Here is an 18,934-nt window from a genome sequence, read left to right as displayed (position 1 = left end):
CGGCGTCCCCAGGCAGCGCCCGACCAAGAGCAGCTGAACCCTCCGCCAGTCCGCAAACCGCCACCACCGCCGCTGCCCCTCATCTCGCAGCGTTCCGCGCCGCCCTCCTGCGCTTGCGCGGCTCCTCGGCGCCTGCGCGCTGGGAAGCGAGGCGGGCGCTGCTGCTTTTGGAGGGCTTGCGGGCGCGAGGCGGCTGGCAGGTCGCTGCAGCACGGTCGGGTGAGGGGAGGGCGGCCCGGCGGCGGCGGGTGTTGGGCGCCCCCAGTTCCTCCCTTCAGGCACGGTGAGGCGGCACCGGGAAGAGGCAGACGGGCAGATAGATAGATAGATAGGTTGGTAGGTAGTAGGTAGGTAGAGAGTCGGCTGGGTCCCGCTGCATCCTCATCGTTATGGCCGGCTCGGAGCAGCCGCCGCCGCGGCGGGAGGATGGGGAAGCGCCGCTACCCATCGAGGACGCGGAGCTGGCGCTGGCCGGCATCAACATGCTGCTGAACAACGGCTTCCGCGAGTCAGACCAGCTCTTCAAGAAATACAGGTAACCCCGACCGCCCCTCCGCCGACCGATCGCTCCCTTCCTCTCTTCCCCGGGAGCAGTCCACCAGCACGGCCTCGGGCGCTCCCGCCGCCGCAGGTGGCCCGGCCTCGGCGCACCTGTCCCAGCCACCCACCTGCGCGACCGCACCAGCCCTGCTCTCTACCCTCAGACGGCCTCCGCTCCTCGGCGGGGCCATGAGGCGCGCAGGTACTCCCCCCACCTCCCTTTACCCTGGTCAGGGGTCTTGGTGGGGGTAGCCTTGCTCCTGAGTGGCTCCTCGGAGCGGGGAGGGTTGTTATGCATGATTGCCGCCTCAGCCGGCGTTCTCTGTGGGGAAGGGGCACGCGTGATTCGCCGTCGTGACGGTGGGTGAGAGGCTGCATCTCCGCGCTGCGGGGTTTGCCGTGTCGCCCTGTGGAAGGGCGGGGGAAGAAAGGGCCGGGTAGGGGTCGGTCGACGGGTCCCTCAGTGACAGCGCCCGCGTTTCGCTAGCGACCGTGAGTAAACACACACGTGTGCCTGGAGACGGCTCGGGGGGGGGGGGGGGGCGGTGGGGGGGAAGGGAGTTTCGCTCCGGCGCTCATGCGTGATCTGATCCGTAAACGCTACTGTGATTCTCTTCAGGCTATAAGATTATGTTCATGATCCCTACGTACGTCGTGTCAAGGTTTGTGCGTTAAGTAGTTATCCTGTAGGAATGGTGTTAACGCAACTGGTTAAGTCGGTTTTAAAGAAGAGATTGCCCATACCTGCCCTTGCGTTTTGTCTGAGGACTAACGTGTTCCACCCAAGCTTGAGCTGCTGTAATTGCGCATACGTTGTGAATAATTAATATGCACTATGCTGTTGTTGTCTGTGTGATTAAAAAGGACTTGGACTTAAAATAGCACATCATAGCGATGGTGTACTTGTGTACTTAAATCTTACTTACGGAAAGGATGTCTGGATGTAGAGTGAGGGCAGTGAGCCAAATTAACAAATCCCCCCTTAAAAGTAATAGAAACATAACTTCACTGTGTACCTGCCACTATCTAATATTAAGCATGCCATTCTGTTTTTAGTATATATTGCTGTGTTGCATACGCACTGCAACATTGCAGGTGACAAGTTGGGTCCCTATTCTGCATTCCTCACACGCATAACGTGCAGCTCATGTTCGTATGGAGTTGCACCCTTACTTATTTCTTGAGTCTGTTAGGGTCCTCAATTGTTCTAGGTATCTAAGGAGCCTGTTGGTTTTGGTTGTTTGCTTTTGTGTATTTTTTTAAGGTGCTAGTTAAGGAGCACTTGATGAGGTTTACTCTTCTCCAGTTTCTGGTTGTGTTGTGCCTTTGCTTTCTCTCAGTAGTGTGAATATGGAAGTAGTTTAGGAATTCTAAATACGTGATGCTTCTTACATTGTATAATAGTGCTAGGGAGTAAAGTTATTAAGATTCCTATTTTCAAAATGCAGTCCTCCCTTGAAAGAGTGAATAATGATCTTTCTGCAAGATCTTGGTTATCTAGAAGATTTATTACTGATGATTTTTTAAATGCAGACGCTTGTATTTTATTTTTTTTTTTATTTTTTTTCGCAGGTGTGGGCTTTTCTTCAGTTTTTATCAGGAAGTGCCTTTGAGTCTTGATTTGATGCTACCTACCAGGAGTAAATAGGAGTTCCTTCATTAGATTAAGTAGTTTTTATGATTCGTAAATTGATAATTGCTGTCTTAGTTTTTAAATGTCTGTGAAAATCTCTGGCCCCATCTACCTCATCCTAAAATTCATAACAGGTTGTTCTTTCTGTGAACTAATAGACTTTTATTGAATGGCAGATTAGCTGTATGTTGAAACTTTGCTTTAGACATGAGAGAAGATGCATATCGTCAAGTATGCTCAACTTCCTATAAATCAGAATTTTTGGAGATGTGCAGTGAGGTCAACTTCTTTTTCCTAATGGTTTTTGGTTCCATGCTTGTATGTCCTTGGATGTGTTTTTTCTGCAAGGACTTGAGTAAAGTTTGCATACAATCTTAAATTAGTATATTTTTGTTGATACATGCTTGACAATATGAAACAGAACCCATCCTAAGTGGGTCTGGTAAGCCAAATGAGCAGCTTTTAGGAGTTCTCCGTAATTTAATGTGGATGTTAGGAATTTGCAGCACTAGAACTTGGAGATGTGTGAGTGAGTGCTGTATTTTGAATGACCTTTCGTATAGAAAATGTTAATTCTAGACTTCTGCCTAAGCAGGTAGTTTAGCTCTGTTTCAGACCGTAAACAGCTGTCAGATGAATCCTAGCAGGGGAGGGAGGAATGGTATTTATTTTTTCTTATGGGAACTGTTCAAGAACCTACAAGTCTCTGGAAACTCAAATATTCATCAGAACTTCAGTTTCATTACCCACATTATTTAAACTAGTTAAAACTGTTCCTTAGAAACTACTTGTTTTGCTTCTGCTTTTTATTTGTTTTTTTTCCTTCATATGCCACCTGAAGGATTTTGTGAAAAATTAATTAATATTGATGCTGCTATCTCGGTGGGCCAGTAGACAGCCTTGATGAGCCGAAGGACGGCTGCCATTCCAAAGGAATGCTTGCTTTCTTACTCTGCATTTTTGCCTCTTCTAGAAGGCTGGCTGATGAGCCCAAAATCAGTTATATTTGGAAGCTGGTAATAATGCACTCCTTGAGAAAACCGGAGTAGGAATTGCAGCTGTGTTTCATGTGTATAACAACACCAGTAAAGTGTTGCCTATGAAGAGTTGTGGTACTTTTAAGAGTGGTGGTACTTTGAAGTTACTGGCTAAAGAGCCATTGTTTCTGTGTTGGTCATGGGAGATCAGTGTTTTATCTGTTGGTATTTAGAGCTCATGTATATTTATTTAGAACCTGAAGAAGTCAGATGAATGTGTCTTATGTGCCAGATACTCTGTGCGGTTGCAATGATGTACCTCTGTAAAGCAGTTAATGACTTGTCAGGTGTAGTCTGTGACTTGTTTTAAATTATACTGTGAGCAAAGATGTGCCATCACAGGTTTGAAAAATTATCTGCAAGTAGCATCAACATGCTTTATTTTAGGTGTATTTTTTTTAAGAAGTCTGGATCCTCCACCAGCTAGTGGTGGCAATGTTCTGAATGTGAACCAAATACCAGTGAGTGTAATGGTTTCATGAATCAGTGAGAGCACCACTGTCTTTAATGCTTGAAGCTGTCTCGAGTGCCCACACTGCTAATTCATATCTGGAACTGTCGAGTATCGATCTTTCTATTCAGTTTGAGCAGTGCTGACACCATTCCAGTTCTCATCAGTTTAAACTTTGGGTACCTGTGAAAGCTGTAAGAGATGTGAAGGTTAACTGAGGACACCGCCACTAGAGATGAAGCCCACTGTCAGCCTATGGGATGATATAATTTTGGTGAGCAACCCTGGCACTAGCAAGAAAGCTGGAATTGGAGTGTTGTTTTTTCCCTTCTAGCTTTGTGGATTCCTAAACACTTAAGAAAGGAAGAAACTGTCAAAAGAATGTATTTTTAAGAGCATTTGCAATTCAGAAATGATTTAAAAACTTCCTCCAGCTAAGAGGAGAGAAAATAGTGTCTAATAAAACAGGAGCTTTGTAGCTGAATGTTGAGTCACAACATAAAGCATAAGACCAGGGATATCATCTTACAAGAAGTCCAACAATATTCTGTCTCTTACCAGGGAAACATTTGATTCTTTGCATGAATGACTTTTATTTCTGAGAAGGCTTGACAAAGTCTTCAGCTTGAATCTGAATGAAAAGAGAAATGGTACAAGGTGGAGAAGTATAATGTATATAATAAGGTCATCTTCAAAGAAGAAAATTAGGATGATGTAGAGGAGATAAGACTTTAAGACAAAATGTGTGAAGATTTGAAGAATGAGGTCAGTGTAGGAGAACACTGTGCAACCTGCTAAGGTAAAGCAGGACATAGAGAAGAATGGAAAATTGGAGGAAATGGGAAAGGAATGGAAAAAAAGCTTAGTATGGTTACTTCAAAAACCTGACATTTTTAAAGTTATGACAGGGGAGTTGGAACTAGGTGATCTTAAGGTCCTTTCCAACTCTAACTATTCTATGATTCTCTGTTACGGTATACATATTAACAGATATACAAACATTAGAAATTCCACTGGGGGTGATTGAACCTAATACTAGCAATTTAAAATTATGTCTGTGGCCAGAATACTTTTGGCCCAAACGCAAGTTGAGACAAGGTGACATTAGGCCAGCATTGATAAGGAGGTAGATTATGGCCAGTGTGCAGGCAGTCTAACTGCTGTTGAAATTCTTATTTATGTAGTTTAGCAAAGGAGCTGTAAGAACAAAATGTAGTAGTTTAGTAGATGTTTGGTAGCTTATGAAAAGATAAGGACTGCAGGGTGGGAACTGACGTAAGTCAGTTGAGAGAAGGATGATGGCGTCTTGATCAGCAGTGTGAGAACTGAGTCATGTGTGCCCTCGTAGCATCCCTGTGTGCTGCTTTTTTTATTGCGGTGATAGGCAGATGAGCAGTTGCTAGACGGATGCATAGAAAGGAGAGTTATATATGAGGGTAGTGATTTTTAGCAGCAATATTCTTAATGTGTAATAAATAGGTACCCTAAGTGAGGTAAGATTTCATTGCTCAAGGCTATGCAGAGCCCATCATAGTAATAGTGAGGCACATAAAACCAGTGCCAGTTTTCCAGTTATGTGGATAAATTAGAAAAATTTTAAGTGTTCTACAGGTTAAATCTTCCAGACATAGGGTACATAGAGATGATTGTATTGTATGTGAAGCTTAGTTTTGTGGCTGTAATGGCAGACATGGGTGTTGTTGCCAAAAGAAGTGATACAAAGGGTAAAGGGAGATTGAGAGATCCATTTGGATCCCCATTTAGAGCAAAATCTGGTGGCTAGAAGTCCAAGGGAAGATGACAGAAAGCTAACCCAAAATCTGAGTTTGTAACTCAGAAGTCAGATTTGGTGGAGATGGTAGAAGGGGTGTGATATCAAGCAGATCTTATTTTTAACTCTGTGAATGATACAGATATGGTAAAGACTCTTCACACTTCCTAGTCACCCATTCTTTGATCTCATAATAAGTTATTTCAGGTTACCGTGATGGGATGGGTATGTTTTTGTTCTAATACACTTCAGGAGCTTGAAGATATTAAGAAGTTACACGATGTCAATTAAGTTACTGTAGTTTGTCCTGGAAGGTAATTTCGGTCAGGTCAGTTGAACCTACAGTGGAAAAATATTTTGGAGAAGTACATAATTCTTATGGATTAAAGAGTGTGTAATTGGACAATTAGTACAAGTCAGTTGATATAACTAGGTTGTGTGTCGGCTTTGTAACTACATTTTAAAGTAAAGGTACAATTTAAAATCATTTTCATAATTCCCAGTGTTTTGATATTCTTGTGCATCTAATTAACAGCCTGAAGTTAAAGCAAAGTAATTCCTTGTTAATTTACAGAAAAAGAAGACAAATCATGTAAGAACTGGATGGGATAGCACCACAGAGTTATTCTCTTTATATTACTGAATTTCTCTTTTGATTATGTGTTTCTAGTGAAAATAGAAGTGCATGCTAAGGGCTTATCTAACAGTTAAAACAAATGTGGTCTGATTATGAAATAGAAACTAACTCTAGATCTGACATTTGCAGTTCTCAATGTATCTTACTTAATACTGTAATGCTTTCATGATATATATATATTGCCTTATTAATTTCATATACCAGTATTGGTTGTGTATTTGTGTAAACAACTGTCTTATGTTTGTAGTCTCACAAATATTTTTTTTACACTGTATTCTAGAATAATCTGTGATGGAATAAGGACCAAAGTATTTGTATGTTGTTGCAGTAAATTCCTTAACCTTGGTATATAGGTTATATGTATTTCTGCTTGTTCTAAAATATTCAGTAGCTGCTTCTGTATTTATCTGTGAACTTACATGAACTCTTTTTTCATTATGCTTTACTCTCATGCTTTGGAGGAAAATAACTTGTTTTGTTTCAAATTTAGTATTACCATGAGTATGATGATTGGAATTCTTAGTGGACTGTGTTTAATATAGCAGTGCCTAGAAGAGCAAGGAGGAAATGTTAGCAGGTTAATTACGTTACATAAATTTAAACCTGAGGTAGGCTGTAGTAGCTTTAGAAGTGGTATATTTGTACGTGGAATACTATAGTGGAAATGGCTGTAGAAAAGAGAAAATACTGAGGAGTAACTGATTATTTTTTTCTTTTGGTGTGCTTCAGTTCTGATTTTTGTAATGGTAAAATTGGGCTGTATGATCTCAGCCCTATACCAGGGCTTAAAACTTCTGAATGTTACCATTGTGGTCTTTTCCAGCCTAGTTGATTCTGTGATTCTGTGAGTATGAAAATGGGGCATAGCAAAAACCTTTCTTCTGACAGTGAATTACGGTCTTGGAGATATGCCATGAAATGAGGTGAATTAGGGTTTATTGGGAGGACCAGTGTAACACACCAGTTCATATACCTGAGAGAAAGGTCTGCTTCAGTGCTCTTTAAGCTATGACTTCTGACTTAAGCATAGTTGTACATGCTGAATTTATTGATACATACAACCTTTTACTGTGATATCTTTGGAAATGGTGTTAATAGCACAGTTTCTTATAATAAAAATATCTTCTGAGTCCTTGTTTTGTAGATGAGGGGCAAACAGTATTTTACAAATATGTCTGGAGACAGTTTTTCTTCATCTTTGAGCTAATGAAAAGCCTTGAGATTTTTTTTTTTAGTGGACGTTACTGCTTCAAAGTAGTGTGGACAACCTGAGTAGTGCAGTGCCCCAGTGTTCATTTGTATTCTGTTCTGTAACTCCTGTCAACATCAGTATGGCCTTTGGGTTGCTGTTGGTATTTTCTCAAGTGTGGCCTCATTTTTTTTGTATTTTAACTTTTTGGAATCTGTCAAAAGATGTAAAATCATGTCTGCTGAAGGTCACTTAGAAGGAGTTTGAGCTGAGAGTTGTTTTCATGGAATTGTGCTTTTCTCAGAAGCTTACTGTCATCATTAGTCATGCCTTGTTTACTGGGACAGCTCTGTGCTATTGCAAAGTGTTTTTTCCTAGCTCTCGAGGAAAAGATAACCCTAAACTGTTGAAGAATTTGTCAGCCAACAGAATATTGGTGAAGATTGAGCACCAAACACAGTAGTTGTTTGAAGCAGATCTTAAATGCTGAAGTTACCTTAAAAAATGAACTTCTATAAAGCTGTAGCTATAGTCTCTACCCAGTGACTATGCAGGAATATGTTGGAAGTGTCTCTTATTTTCTTTAGTGATGGCACAAAAACTTTCTGAGGAGCTCCTGTGGTAAAGTTCTTGTGTTTTGTTTGCCAGACTCCATGGTCTCAGCAAAAGCATCTCCCAGACAAAGTGTAATATTATGCATCATGTTTTCTTGCTTCAGGGTCCTTATGTGCTACAGCCCATACGTGTTGTAATGACAATGCTTTTTATAGACAGAGTGGCTGAAAATTAAAAAGAAGTAATGTGCAATGTTTTACCTCATGTATTGCAGCTGATGATAACATCAGAATAATGTAGCTCCCCATTTTTTTGTCATCTTTGATTGTAGGGGATGAGCTGTTAGCAAAGTGAGCCTGAGTGTTAGAATGCAAGCAAGTGAAGCAGTTTTGAAAGATCAGTTGAAAAGATAAGTATTTATTTGGTGAAGAAATTTTGCTTCACTTGGACAAATAATCGTTGCTCGCAGTAAAGTACTTCAGTATCTTTTGTAATTTTGGAAGAGCGGTGGGCTCTCAACTGTAACTAGCTGCCTGTCTTAACATCATATTAAAATTTACCCAAAAGAAATATAAAACCTTTCAAAATGCTTATTTAAATGCTGATACCTTCACACACATAGAATTATAGAATGGTTAGGGTTGGTTAGGTTTGGAAAGGATCTTAAGATCATATAGAGTTTTCAAACCCCCTGCCATGGGCCAGGGATGTTTTGCACTAGATCATGTCACTCAAGGCTCTGTCCAGCCTGGCCTTGAATACTGCCAGAGATGGCACATTTACCAATTTTTTGGGCACAGTGAGAAACAGGCTCTTGCAGTCCTGAAAAGAAAATCTACTTTTAAAAAATGTCTGAATAGTATGCTTGAATTAGCGTGTATGTTGAGCTGTTGAAACAGCAGTATGTATATGCTGTTTGATTTTTCAATTGTATTCCCGTTTATTCCATTTTAGTAGTTTCACTCTCAAACATGGCCATTATTCAAGTTGCCCTATATGAAAATACTGGTTACATAGACAGGGAATTAGTTTGCCTCTAAAGCTGATTATTTTTTTAATTATTATTTTTCTTTTTTTAAGCTTCAGTAACTGTTTTAACAACAGGAGGATCTTTTTCTAGAAATTAATAGAAAATGAAAAGTGGTCTCGAACTTAAGGTGTTTTCATATGCAGCACTTTTACTATTTATTCTGTAATTCCACAATATTTATAGTTTGTTAATAAAACTCGCATCTTTCTTGCCAAGTTCTAAGGGATGCCTGGATGCTACTTCTGAGAGCCAAATGCATATGTTACTAAGCTTGTTTGATTTGCTTATGCATGTTTCAGAGAGGGGGAGAAAAGTATGTCAAAATCTTGGTACTGTTGTGTAAAGTCTTAAGTGTAACACAAAATTTACAAGTAAATTTTTCTGTAGGTGTTCAGGTGCTGAAAGTTTAGTTACTTCATTAACTTAGTTTCTTTGAATCCATGTGTGGTAGTGAAGTAACATTGTCAGTGTGGATGCACACTTAATATTCAAGATGTGTGTTCTAAGGATCTTACTGGGAAATGCAAACCTAAATAACTATTTCTTAAGTCATATCTAGAGATGCCTACTGAAACATTTAATGAAACATTTGGTTTAATTTTGAGCTTCCTTGAAAGTATTATGTAAGTGCAGGTTTTTACATCAGGGCATAAAATTGCTTGTACTGATCTGTTCTGCATTTTTAGATTCATTGATGCTGATAGTGCAGTAGGTATGACCTTGTAGGTATGGTTATGTGCTGTGGAGTTTGGTGATAAGACTGGCTGTTGAATGGGTCCCATATGCCTCATGAGTTGAAAACTATGAAAAGATAGCCATGTGCCTTCTGCAGCGAGAGCTCATGCTCAAAATGCCAGTTGCAGAAATCTAACTTGAATAGCTGATTTCTCCTGCTCTGTATAACACAGATGTTGGTAGAGAACAGTCCAGGTACTTAATAGCTGAAGCATTTGGTAGTAGTCATTCTTTGATAGCCTGCCAACACGGGAAAATACCGAACTTGTTTTTCTTTTGAAAAAATCATGAAAAAATGTGGCAAGTTATGTTGATCTTATATCTATACACATTGCTCAATTCTGGGTGTACATATGAAAAAGGAAAGGTTTTCTGTTCTGACTTGCATTGCTTGCGTTCGCTATTTATCTTTCTTTTTCTTTGGTTCATGTACTTGCTTTTAGGTATTTATGCTAAATCAAAAAGTGAGAAAAGGTGGAGGGGTGAATTATTGACTTTATTATTGAGTTATAATAATTGTAATTACTTTGTAGTAATTTGTTTTTTTTATTTTTTTTTTAACAAACTCTTGTATTGTAATGTGGGTTTATTACTGTAAATCTGTGTTGTAATAAATTATATGCAACTTTCTCCACTTTTTTCAAGTGCCTGTCCTGTTTTGAAAGGCAGAATTAAGTTGGAAGCAGTGTTAAAACCTGTACTATAGCAATATATGTCCCTGTAGCATAAATGTTACCTGTTCTTAAATCTTGGATGTCAGCGTTTTGTATAACCTGGCAGCCCACTGCTGAACAATATGGGTCAGTAGTACTGCTGAGATCCTGAAATTATTGTTTTAAGTGCCTTCTGTGTGACATTACTGGAGCCTTGTGGTCTGTGTGACTACGGTAGTCCTGTAGTTTACAACCTATCCCATATATTACCAAGATTTTGCTTGCCTGCGTTTTTTGATCTAGCAGTTGATTGCACCATTTTGGAATACTCCCACAGACAGAATAGGTGAAGCATCTTAAAAACTATTCCACTTAGTTTTGGTGGATACGCAAGATACGTATTCTGGACTTGAAGCAGTACAGCTATAAACTCATAAACCTTGTGAGAACTTTGCATTTCCAACATCTTTATGTTAGGTGGTGTATGCCATTTTATTTATTTATTTATTTATTTTTTTATTCTGCGTAGATTAACTTAAATTCATTGGAACAGGGAGAAGTGGGAATCACTTAATGGAACCAGATAATGTATGTCTGCTAGGTCAAAATTGTAGTGATGGGTCACAAAAGGAGAGTAGAATTTGCAGATTTTAAATTTTCTGCAGCTCCTTTTTTACCTGCACTGCATGTATTTTGATGGTGGTGGTTTCTTTTAATATCCACATCTTAATGCTTGATTTTTAATTTTTTTTAACACAAATTCAGTTTAATAAAAATGATGATGCTTTTGGCTTTCCATTTTATCTTGCAGGGTATATTTGTTTGTAACTTGATACAAACCCCCAAGATTTATTTACAGATCTATAAGTTAAAATCAAGAAATGCTGTATCTTTCTTTTTGATAGGAAACGTGCAAATATAGTAACTACGTTTTTTTTTCTTTACAGAAACCATAGCCCATTAATGAGTTTTGGAGCCAGTTTTGTCAGTTTTTTGGTGAGTAGCTGAGAGCAGACAGTATAAGTCTCTTCTTTTTTGGTTAATGTTTATGTGTATGCATGTGTTCATAATGGTTGATACTTTGTTTATTTTTATGAGGCTGTTTTCAAATTTTTAGATTAAATGTAGCTACAAAACAAATCATTATTATAAAACTTGTTTATTCATGTGTTTTAAATATAGAGGTTCTGTGATTCAGCTTCTCAAATATATGAAATATATTTGTGTTCCATTAAAAATGCCATAATAAAGCCCTCTCAAGTGAGCACTAGAGTTTTTATTAAAATAATACTCATAAATGCCATTTTCTTCATAGCTTTTGCTATTGAAAATTTCTCCATCCATATTGCCTAGTGAAAGTTGTTAGTTCAGTCCATTCGCATTGCTTCATAGAATAGAGTAGAACTGAGAATATTGACTGACTAAAAAGTCATAATGGGCCTGTTAATGCTTTTGGATGTGCAGACTTGGTTTCTTCCAAGCCATGAAGAAAGAGTCATAATGAGTGTGTTAAATGCTTTTCTTTTTTAATGTATTAAAAATGAGAATATGTTATGTAAAAAATGAGCAGGTGGTAGAAAATGTTTACAGCTTTGTTTTTAGACTGTCCTTACTACGACTTTGGTGCTTAATTTTAGATAACGCCAGAAATCATCTATGGTAATATTACCTTTTTTTAAGAACAGCATTTATTATTATATGCCACAAATAGGGAAGTTGTAAATGAAAGTAATTTGAATTTTCTCTAATGTGTGTAGACTATGCAATATGGAAAAAATTTATTGGTTAGGAAACCTGGGGCATAAGCATATGCTTCTAAGTCCATGGAGAGAGAAAGGAAAGAGGGAGAATCTCAGGCTTGCTTATCTGAATTGATGTGCTGAACCAGTGTAACGTCACAGTGCAGCATCAGTGGATCTTGGAAATACCTTGCTTAGCTACTGTTCTAAACATAGCAGCAGCACTTGTGCTGGTTTCATTCAGAGATTTTGTTTAATAAGGCATCAGGAAAAGAAGTTAGTTGTCCTGAAATCCTTTTGAAATTGGTTCAGCAGTAGCTGGAGTAGGATGTGGGTTTTTCCTTCATACATGTATAGGAACTGTGGTTGTTATTTTGAAATAGCTGTTACTTGTTACTGGCTTTGAAGGCCTGTTACATGGCTGAATTGTATAGAAGCAGTACCTGCACAGATGCAAATCATGCCTCAGAACACCATAATTAAAAAATAATTTATATGAATTTTTCTTCTGATAAATGTAATATGACAGCACATTCAGTTTGACTGCATATGAAGCTTTAAGAGAAGGGGTTAGGACTTAACATGTTCTGACTTGTCTTGAAATTTTGGTGAAGTACTCTCAAATGTCTAGTTTGTTTTTTCTGTGTAGAAGTATGTGTACTGATCTGTGTGCATTAATACTTTTTTCTTACTAGTAAGTTTTAATGTCAAGTTTTCATACAAACTTTTACTATCCTATAGCTTTTATAGAAGTGAAAATATTTATGACTTTTATCATTCAAATGTGTTCGTGTTTTGGTAGAATGCCATGATGACATTTGAAGAAGAAAAAATGCAGCTGGCCTGTGATGACTTAAAGGCGACAGAGAAACTTTGTGAAAGCGAAGAAGCCGGAGTTATAGAAACAATCAAGAATAAAATTAAAAAAAATGTAAGAATATTATTTGTAAGACGTGGAACTGTGTATTGGGTAAAAGTTTCTGGAATTTCCTTTCTGTTCTCTTTGTATTTTAAATTGATGATTTTTGATATGTGAAGAGTAGTTGAGATCAATTTAAATTCAGAAACTCAGTAAAATATTCGGTTTGGATTTCCTAATTATCATAAAATACTTAGAGTCAGTAATGTGTCTTCTAAAGCAGCAGGTTGTGTTGATGTTAGTAATTTTTTTTAACACATCAAATTGGTGTCCTGCTGGAATTATTTCAGGAAGCTTGTAGCCCATCTAATTGAGGCTAACTTTAATTCATACATGCTCTAGTAACAGTCAAAAGTTGTGATGTTGAGGCTGCATAGTGCTGTGTGCCAGGCATATTCCTAGGGAATTTTCTTTTTCTTTCCTTTTCTTTAGACTTTTCGTTCTAAATAAGAATAAAGCATGCAGATTGAGGACTAGTTGAAGCAGTCGTACAGAAACATCCAGGGAGTGGCCTGCCTACTGTGACATAGCAGATCTACAGCAGATGCAGCAGCCATTTCTCTTCAATATTTAGTTTACTTAGTAAAAAGTACTGAATGCAGCATACTTAATTCTCTGCTCTTTAGAGGCACTGCATTTTCTCTGTCACTTATCATATACCCCTTTCTGTGCTCTTGCTGACATCTTTTAGTTGCATGTCTGATGTCGCTAATAATAATGACATGAAATTTAGATCTGTTCCGAGTATTTGTAGAATCTTAAGAAAAATATTTGGTAGTATATATGTAAGATTTCCCTGTTTGTTAAGTAGGATCTTGCTTGATGACCTGTCAAAGAAACTTTTGCACTTGAAAATGCTGAGTTAAATTAGTAGCAGTAGTACCACTTGAAGTTAATTTTGGATTTTGTTGATTTTTTAGATTGATTAGTATTCTGTATTATCTTTGTTAACATTTTTCTGTGCTCTGTGTTTGTATATTCCAAACAGGTTGATGGACGAAAATCCACTCTATCCATGATAGATCGCCTACAAAGACAAATAATTGTAGCAGACTGTCAAGTCTACTTGGCTGTCCTCTCATTTGTAAAACAAGAGTTATCAGGTGTGCTGGGGCTTTAAGTTTAGATACTTATTTTTATATGATGTCTTTTTAATAAATTTTGATCATAAAGTGGCAATATGACTGTCAGTAAAGGTGATTTTTTTGTAAGAGCATAGTTCTATCTGAAACATTCCAAGATTGGTACACTTGCAGATGTACTACCTACCTAAGTGTAAGTAGTAGTATCGTAAAGTGAGTTGTATTACTACAGATCACAGATTTCTGTTTCTTTTCACACCAGTAATCATGTACAACCTATTCTCCTTGGATAGGCTGGAGTCCCTTGCATGTTCCCATAGAAGCATTTGAGGAGTTGCTACGAAGATGGGTAGCATTTGCATGCTTCGTGTGGCCTATAAGATAAAAGAGGCTGTAAGTCCAGGCCACTGGGAAAATCCTAATGTTCCATATGCACTCTGTTTGCAACAAGTCAGGGAGGTGACAAACTGCCAGTGAAAGCAATCTTAAATGGAGTGTGGGGAGCATGGAACTGCTGAATTGGTTCTTACTCTCTGGTCACCAGAGTGTGTCCTTGTGTGCCCAAGGGGCTAATCCTGTCATGTTGAATACAAACCTCCTTGTCTCTGCTGCAAATCTGTTTCTAATGTTCTCTTGCATTCCTGGATTTCTTGCACAATCTTAAAACATGCCTTCATTCATTAGTTTATAGAAAATGAGGTCAGTGTCATATACAAAGTGAGCACATTCCCAGGTTCTTAACAAATAAATTATATCAGTCAGACCAGATTGACAGTGAAAACCCTGCTGAAAGGAATTAGGGAAATAACATTCCAATTATTTAAAATAACACTAAGATCTTCAGTTAAAGGCATAATACTTTCTGTGATGTGCAGACTTGGTTTCCTCCAAGCTGTCAAGAAAGTGGTTGGTTCTAGCCAGCAGAAATTCAGTGTGTTTATCCATCTGCTGTGTGTAGTGCTGCAGGAAGGTTTTCTTACTGTTCTGATACAGTTCTGGGTTTTTATTTGTGTTTGGGTTTTGGTTTGGTTTTGGTGTTTTGTTTTGGTTTTTTTTGTTGGTGGTTTGTTTGGTTCTTTTGGTTGGGGTTTGGTTTTGTTTTTGTTTTTTTTTGGGGGGGGGGGGGGGGGGCCTCTCCCTTGAAGTTGTTTTCTTATTTCAGTATGTGTTCTGCAGCTGCATAACTGGTTGGATGCTGTAACTGAGGGTGGTGTCTGTTCCCTTTCTCCTGTGCTGCTCAGAGAACTGAAATAGGTAGCAGAGTACTGCAGGACCTGTGATATATTTGAGTTACTCTACTCAGTAAAAAGTATGCCTGAAATCTGTAGTTAAACACCACCTCAGCAACTGCTGGTTACTGCTATTACTGAATTGTTCAATCCATTATTTCAGTTTTTTTACTATAGTATCTTTCTGATTATGTATAAAACATCATTTTTTGTCATGTTTCTATATCAAAATAGCAATATTAGTGAAATGAGTGTGGTTTTCAAAAAAAAACAACTAACTAAACAAAAAACCCACCAAAAAAAAAACCACCCCCCCTCACCCAAAAAAACAAACCCCCAAAACCCAAAAAAAATCAAAATACAGAGACAGACAAATATTTCCGATCAGTGGATGGATGAAATGTTTTTTGTTTTTCTTCCTGGAACAGTTTGACAAGAAGCATATGATGACATGCAGGCTGCTTTCTCATGTGCCTAACACATTTTAGATTTTCATTTCCACCCTCATGGATGTATTACAGATAGTTTCATCATAAAATTAGTAACACAGCAACTTGCATTAGCTTCCCACAGCAATATTGAACTACCTTTTCTTGATACTTACCACTGCTGTGATGGGCCTTTCCACGTTCCCATCATGGTGGGAAATCAGCTCACTGGTTGGGCTTGTTTTAATTTTTAGGTTTAAAAAGTCAGAAATACATTAATTTGTTAGATTGTTTTATTTTAGTATATCAAATCTATTGGGTTTATGCTGTGTTAGTGAACTGCTAATGGCAGCACAATTACAGAAGCAAAGCTTAAAACTACTTTTTTTTTTTTTTCACATCCTACCCTTTACATTTGATGCATGCATCTAAGCACAGTAATTAGCTATTAGCAGAAACACTATCTGTAGGATAAATAGAATGTGGGGCTTTCCCTCATTTGTCTGCTGCATTGCTACGCATAGTTGTATGAACATCCATTTTGTGGTAAACCACATCACTTTCAAAGTATTCTGTGCAGCCAGAAAGTGACCTAATTCCTTAAAACTGAAGTAACGTTAGTCTTCTGATGCAGCTGACTCGTGACAGGGGTTTGCATTTTTTATTATAACACTTTAATATGGAACTCAAGACAGAGGATTTTTTTTTTTTTTAATACTTTAGGTTCATGTTGACAGAACCCTCCTGTCACAACTTAGAAGCAGATTTTGCAGTTTTTCTCAGTGCAGTTTCCTAAGAATGTCAAACTAGCTTCACTCCCTCTTCATATAAGAAGAATCAAAAACTAGGTAGTCTGGTCTGTGATGGTGCTTTCTCTAGAAATGGTTTTGGTTTTTAATTGGAAGGATTTTGTCAAAGGCTTAAAAAGAGTGGTTTGGTATTAATAGAGTTCTCCTTTTCATTGAAACACCCCACCTGTTATGATCTAATTCTGGCATCACTTATAACACTGATCCCTGTAAATCTGGTAATCTGTTTAGAATGCTGCTGCTATACCCATGCTTTCATTTTCTCTGATTTTTAGTTAACTCCTTTATCACTACAATTGCAAACTCTCAGTGCTCTATCACAGACAAAATGCTGGTGTTTGCTTTTAAAAAACAGTTAATGTGTACAAGTATATTCTCTGTTTGCTATCTCTTTAGCACTTGTCGTTATCCAAGGATGTGCTATAACCAGGATGAATGCTGTGTAAATAGGCAAACTGGACATCTTCATCTTTTGGTGTCATGCCTTTCTTTACCCTCCTGTATAGAGGGTAATGAGACTGAAAATTTTCTCATTCTCAACTGAGGAATGCTCAAGACCAGATTCTTTTGAAATTTAGGTACCCAGCTTGCATTTGAAACTGAGAAAATTAGGTAACTGAAAAATTTTTTTAAACCGTAAAATTTATGCATTTTTTTTCTATTTTTTTTTTTTAATTACAAGGCACTGTGTTCATATGAGGAGTACGAAAGCGGTGTTGAAAATCTTACTATGTAGTCTGAAGGAAGGGGGTTTCTTGGTATTTTCCCATCAACTGTCTTGTTAACATCTTTTGGATTTAAGAGGTGTAATCTCTTCCCTGAGTTTTGCTTCTCTGTTTGCCAAGCAGCCATTTCATCACCACTATAGTGAAGCAGAATCAAGCATGAAATTCTTTGATTTCTCTATTTCTTTCTGACAGTTGTATTGCTTCATAGCTGAGGGGAAGTCTGTTTGTATTGCAGGCTGGTTTTAAGTCTCTGGTTGAAAAGCACTTGAGTTTGTAGTGCCCACTATGAAAGAGCTCTTCGAGAGGCCAGTGGCTGTGGTAGAATCCGTTACACAATAAGTCAATGCAAATAGAACATCTTAGGATTTGTGAAATAGCATTTGCTATCTACCATGTTCTACTTTTTAAATACGTCCTTAAAGTAGTTTTTCCTTGATTTGATTTTTTTTTAATTTTTTTTTTTCAGCATACATAAAAGGTGGGTGGATACTCCGAAAAGCCTGGAAAATTTACAATAAGTGCTATACGGACATTAATACACTTCAGGAAATATATCAGAAGAAAACAACTCGGGAATCCTTGACTTCTGATGCTGCAAATGATAATCATATTGCTGCAGAAGGTGTAACGGAGGATTCGCTAAACAGACTGAAAGGTGCTGTTAGCTTTGGATATGGACTTTTTCATCTTTGCATATCCATGGTGCCCCCAAACCTGCTCAAAATCATCAACCTGCTGGGTTTTCCTGGAGACCGCCTACAGGGGCTTTCTTCACTGATGTATGCAAGTGAAAGTAAGGACATGAAGGCCCCTTTAGCTACGTGAGTAGCTATATTGAAATGCTTTGGTAGATAACTTAGTACTAGAAGTAAGTAACTGGAAAAAAAGTCAAAAGCAAAAAGTCATGTTGCTTTAAAGGAAACAACAGCAGGTAAAATAAACTTGTTTGTTGTTTAACATGCCATGGTTTAATAAATTTGTCACTTCCTAGTGTGTAAGATCTCTCTGCTGTTAGTTATTTACGTATATTTGGGGTTTGTTAGTGTTTTGCTGTGTTCTTCAGTACCTTCAGACCTAACGTCTAGTAATTTACATGCCAGCAGAGTAAATGAAAGCACTTCCTGAAGGCTGAGTAAATTTACCCAAGTTATATTCTCCGCTGTGGAGAGTATACTATTTTGTATGAGTCAGTGAGCTCACTTAGCTGTTTATCCTTACTATTAGCCAAAGATATTTTCCAGTTTATTTTTAATTTTAGCATCTGGATAAAATGGGATGTTCCCTTACAGTATTTTTAGAGGAGTATTCTTTTGTGTACTCTTCTTTTTCCTATGCATTCATACTGCATTCAGCTTTTTCCAACGTGAAGGGTTAGCCAGACCTAATTTAAACTACCCTCATAAATAGGTTTATTATTCCATTATCTCTAAATTAATGCTTTTATTACGGGACCTACTGCAGGTACCATCAGGTGTCACTTTTGAAACATTGACAGCAGAACTCATGTCTCTTCTTTGAGAAGGGTTGGATTTCTAATTAAGAAAGCTTAGAATTAAATGCTCCTGTTGATTTGTTCTTTCTCCTTTTTGGGAAAGGAAAATCGTATTTTTCAGAGTGTTTCCTCCTTCCGATGGTCTTGGAATTCTTTGTGCTCTGCCCTTGTTTCCAGGAGCAATGTAGGTCATGTAGATGTCTGCTCTTCTGAACAATGGATGTATTTCTTTTTGACGTTGATTTCAAGTGTGTCTGCTGGTGTATGTTTAGCTTTG

The 18,934-nt window shown here is 38.1% G+C and overlaps 1 protein-coding gene across 1 annotated transcript in view; it reads left to right on the top strand.

Moving 5' to 3' along the window:
* The first annotated feature begins 115 nt into the window (after positions 1-115).
* TTC39C (tetratricopeptide repeat domain 39C) overlaps positions 116-18,934 on the top strand; it is a 35,119-nt gene continuing 16,300 nt past the window's right edge. Inside the window, exons 1-5 of the mRNA XM_061448641.1 lie at positions 116-535; positions 11,179-11,227; positions 12,773-12,901; positions 13,878-13,992; positions 17,632-17,986. Coding sequence (XP_061304625.1) covers positions 390-535; positions 11,179-11,227; positions 12,773-12,901; positions 13,878-13,992; positions 17,632-17,986 — 794 coding nt within the window. The 5' untranslated portion in view covers positions 116-389. The remainder of the gene's footprint in view (positions 536-11,178; positions 11,228-12,772; positions 12,902-13,877; positions 13,993-17,631; positions 17,987-18,934) is intronic.

The sequence above is a fragment of the Pezoporus flaviventris genome, unplaced genomic scaffold, assembly GCF_033815535.1.
Source record: "Pezoporus flaviventris isolate CSIRO_AGI_PZ_B2104156 unplaced genomic scaffold, CSIRO_AGI_Pfla_v1 ptg000007l, whole genome shotgun sequence".
Classification (NCBI taxonomy): domain Eukaryota; kingdom Metazoa; phylum Chordata; class Aves; order Psittaciformes; family Psittacidae; genus Pezoporus; species Pezoporus flaviventris.
The sequence above is the reverse complement of the archived record's forward strand: the minus strand, read 5'-3'. Positions and strand labels throughout refer to the sequence as shown.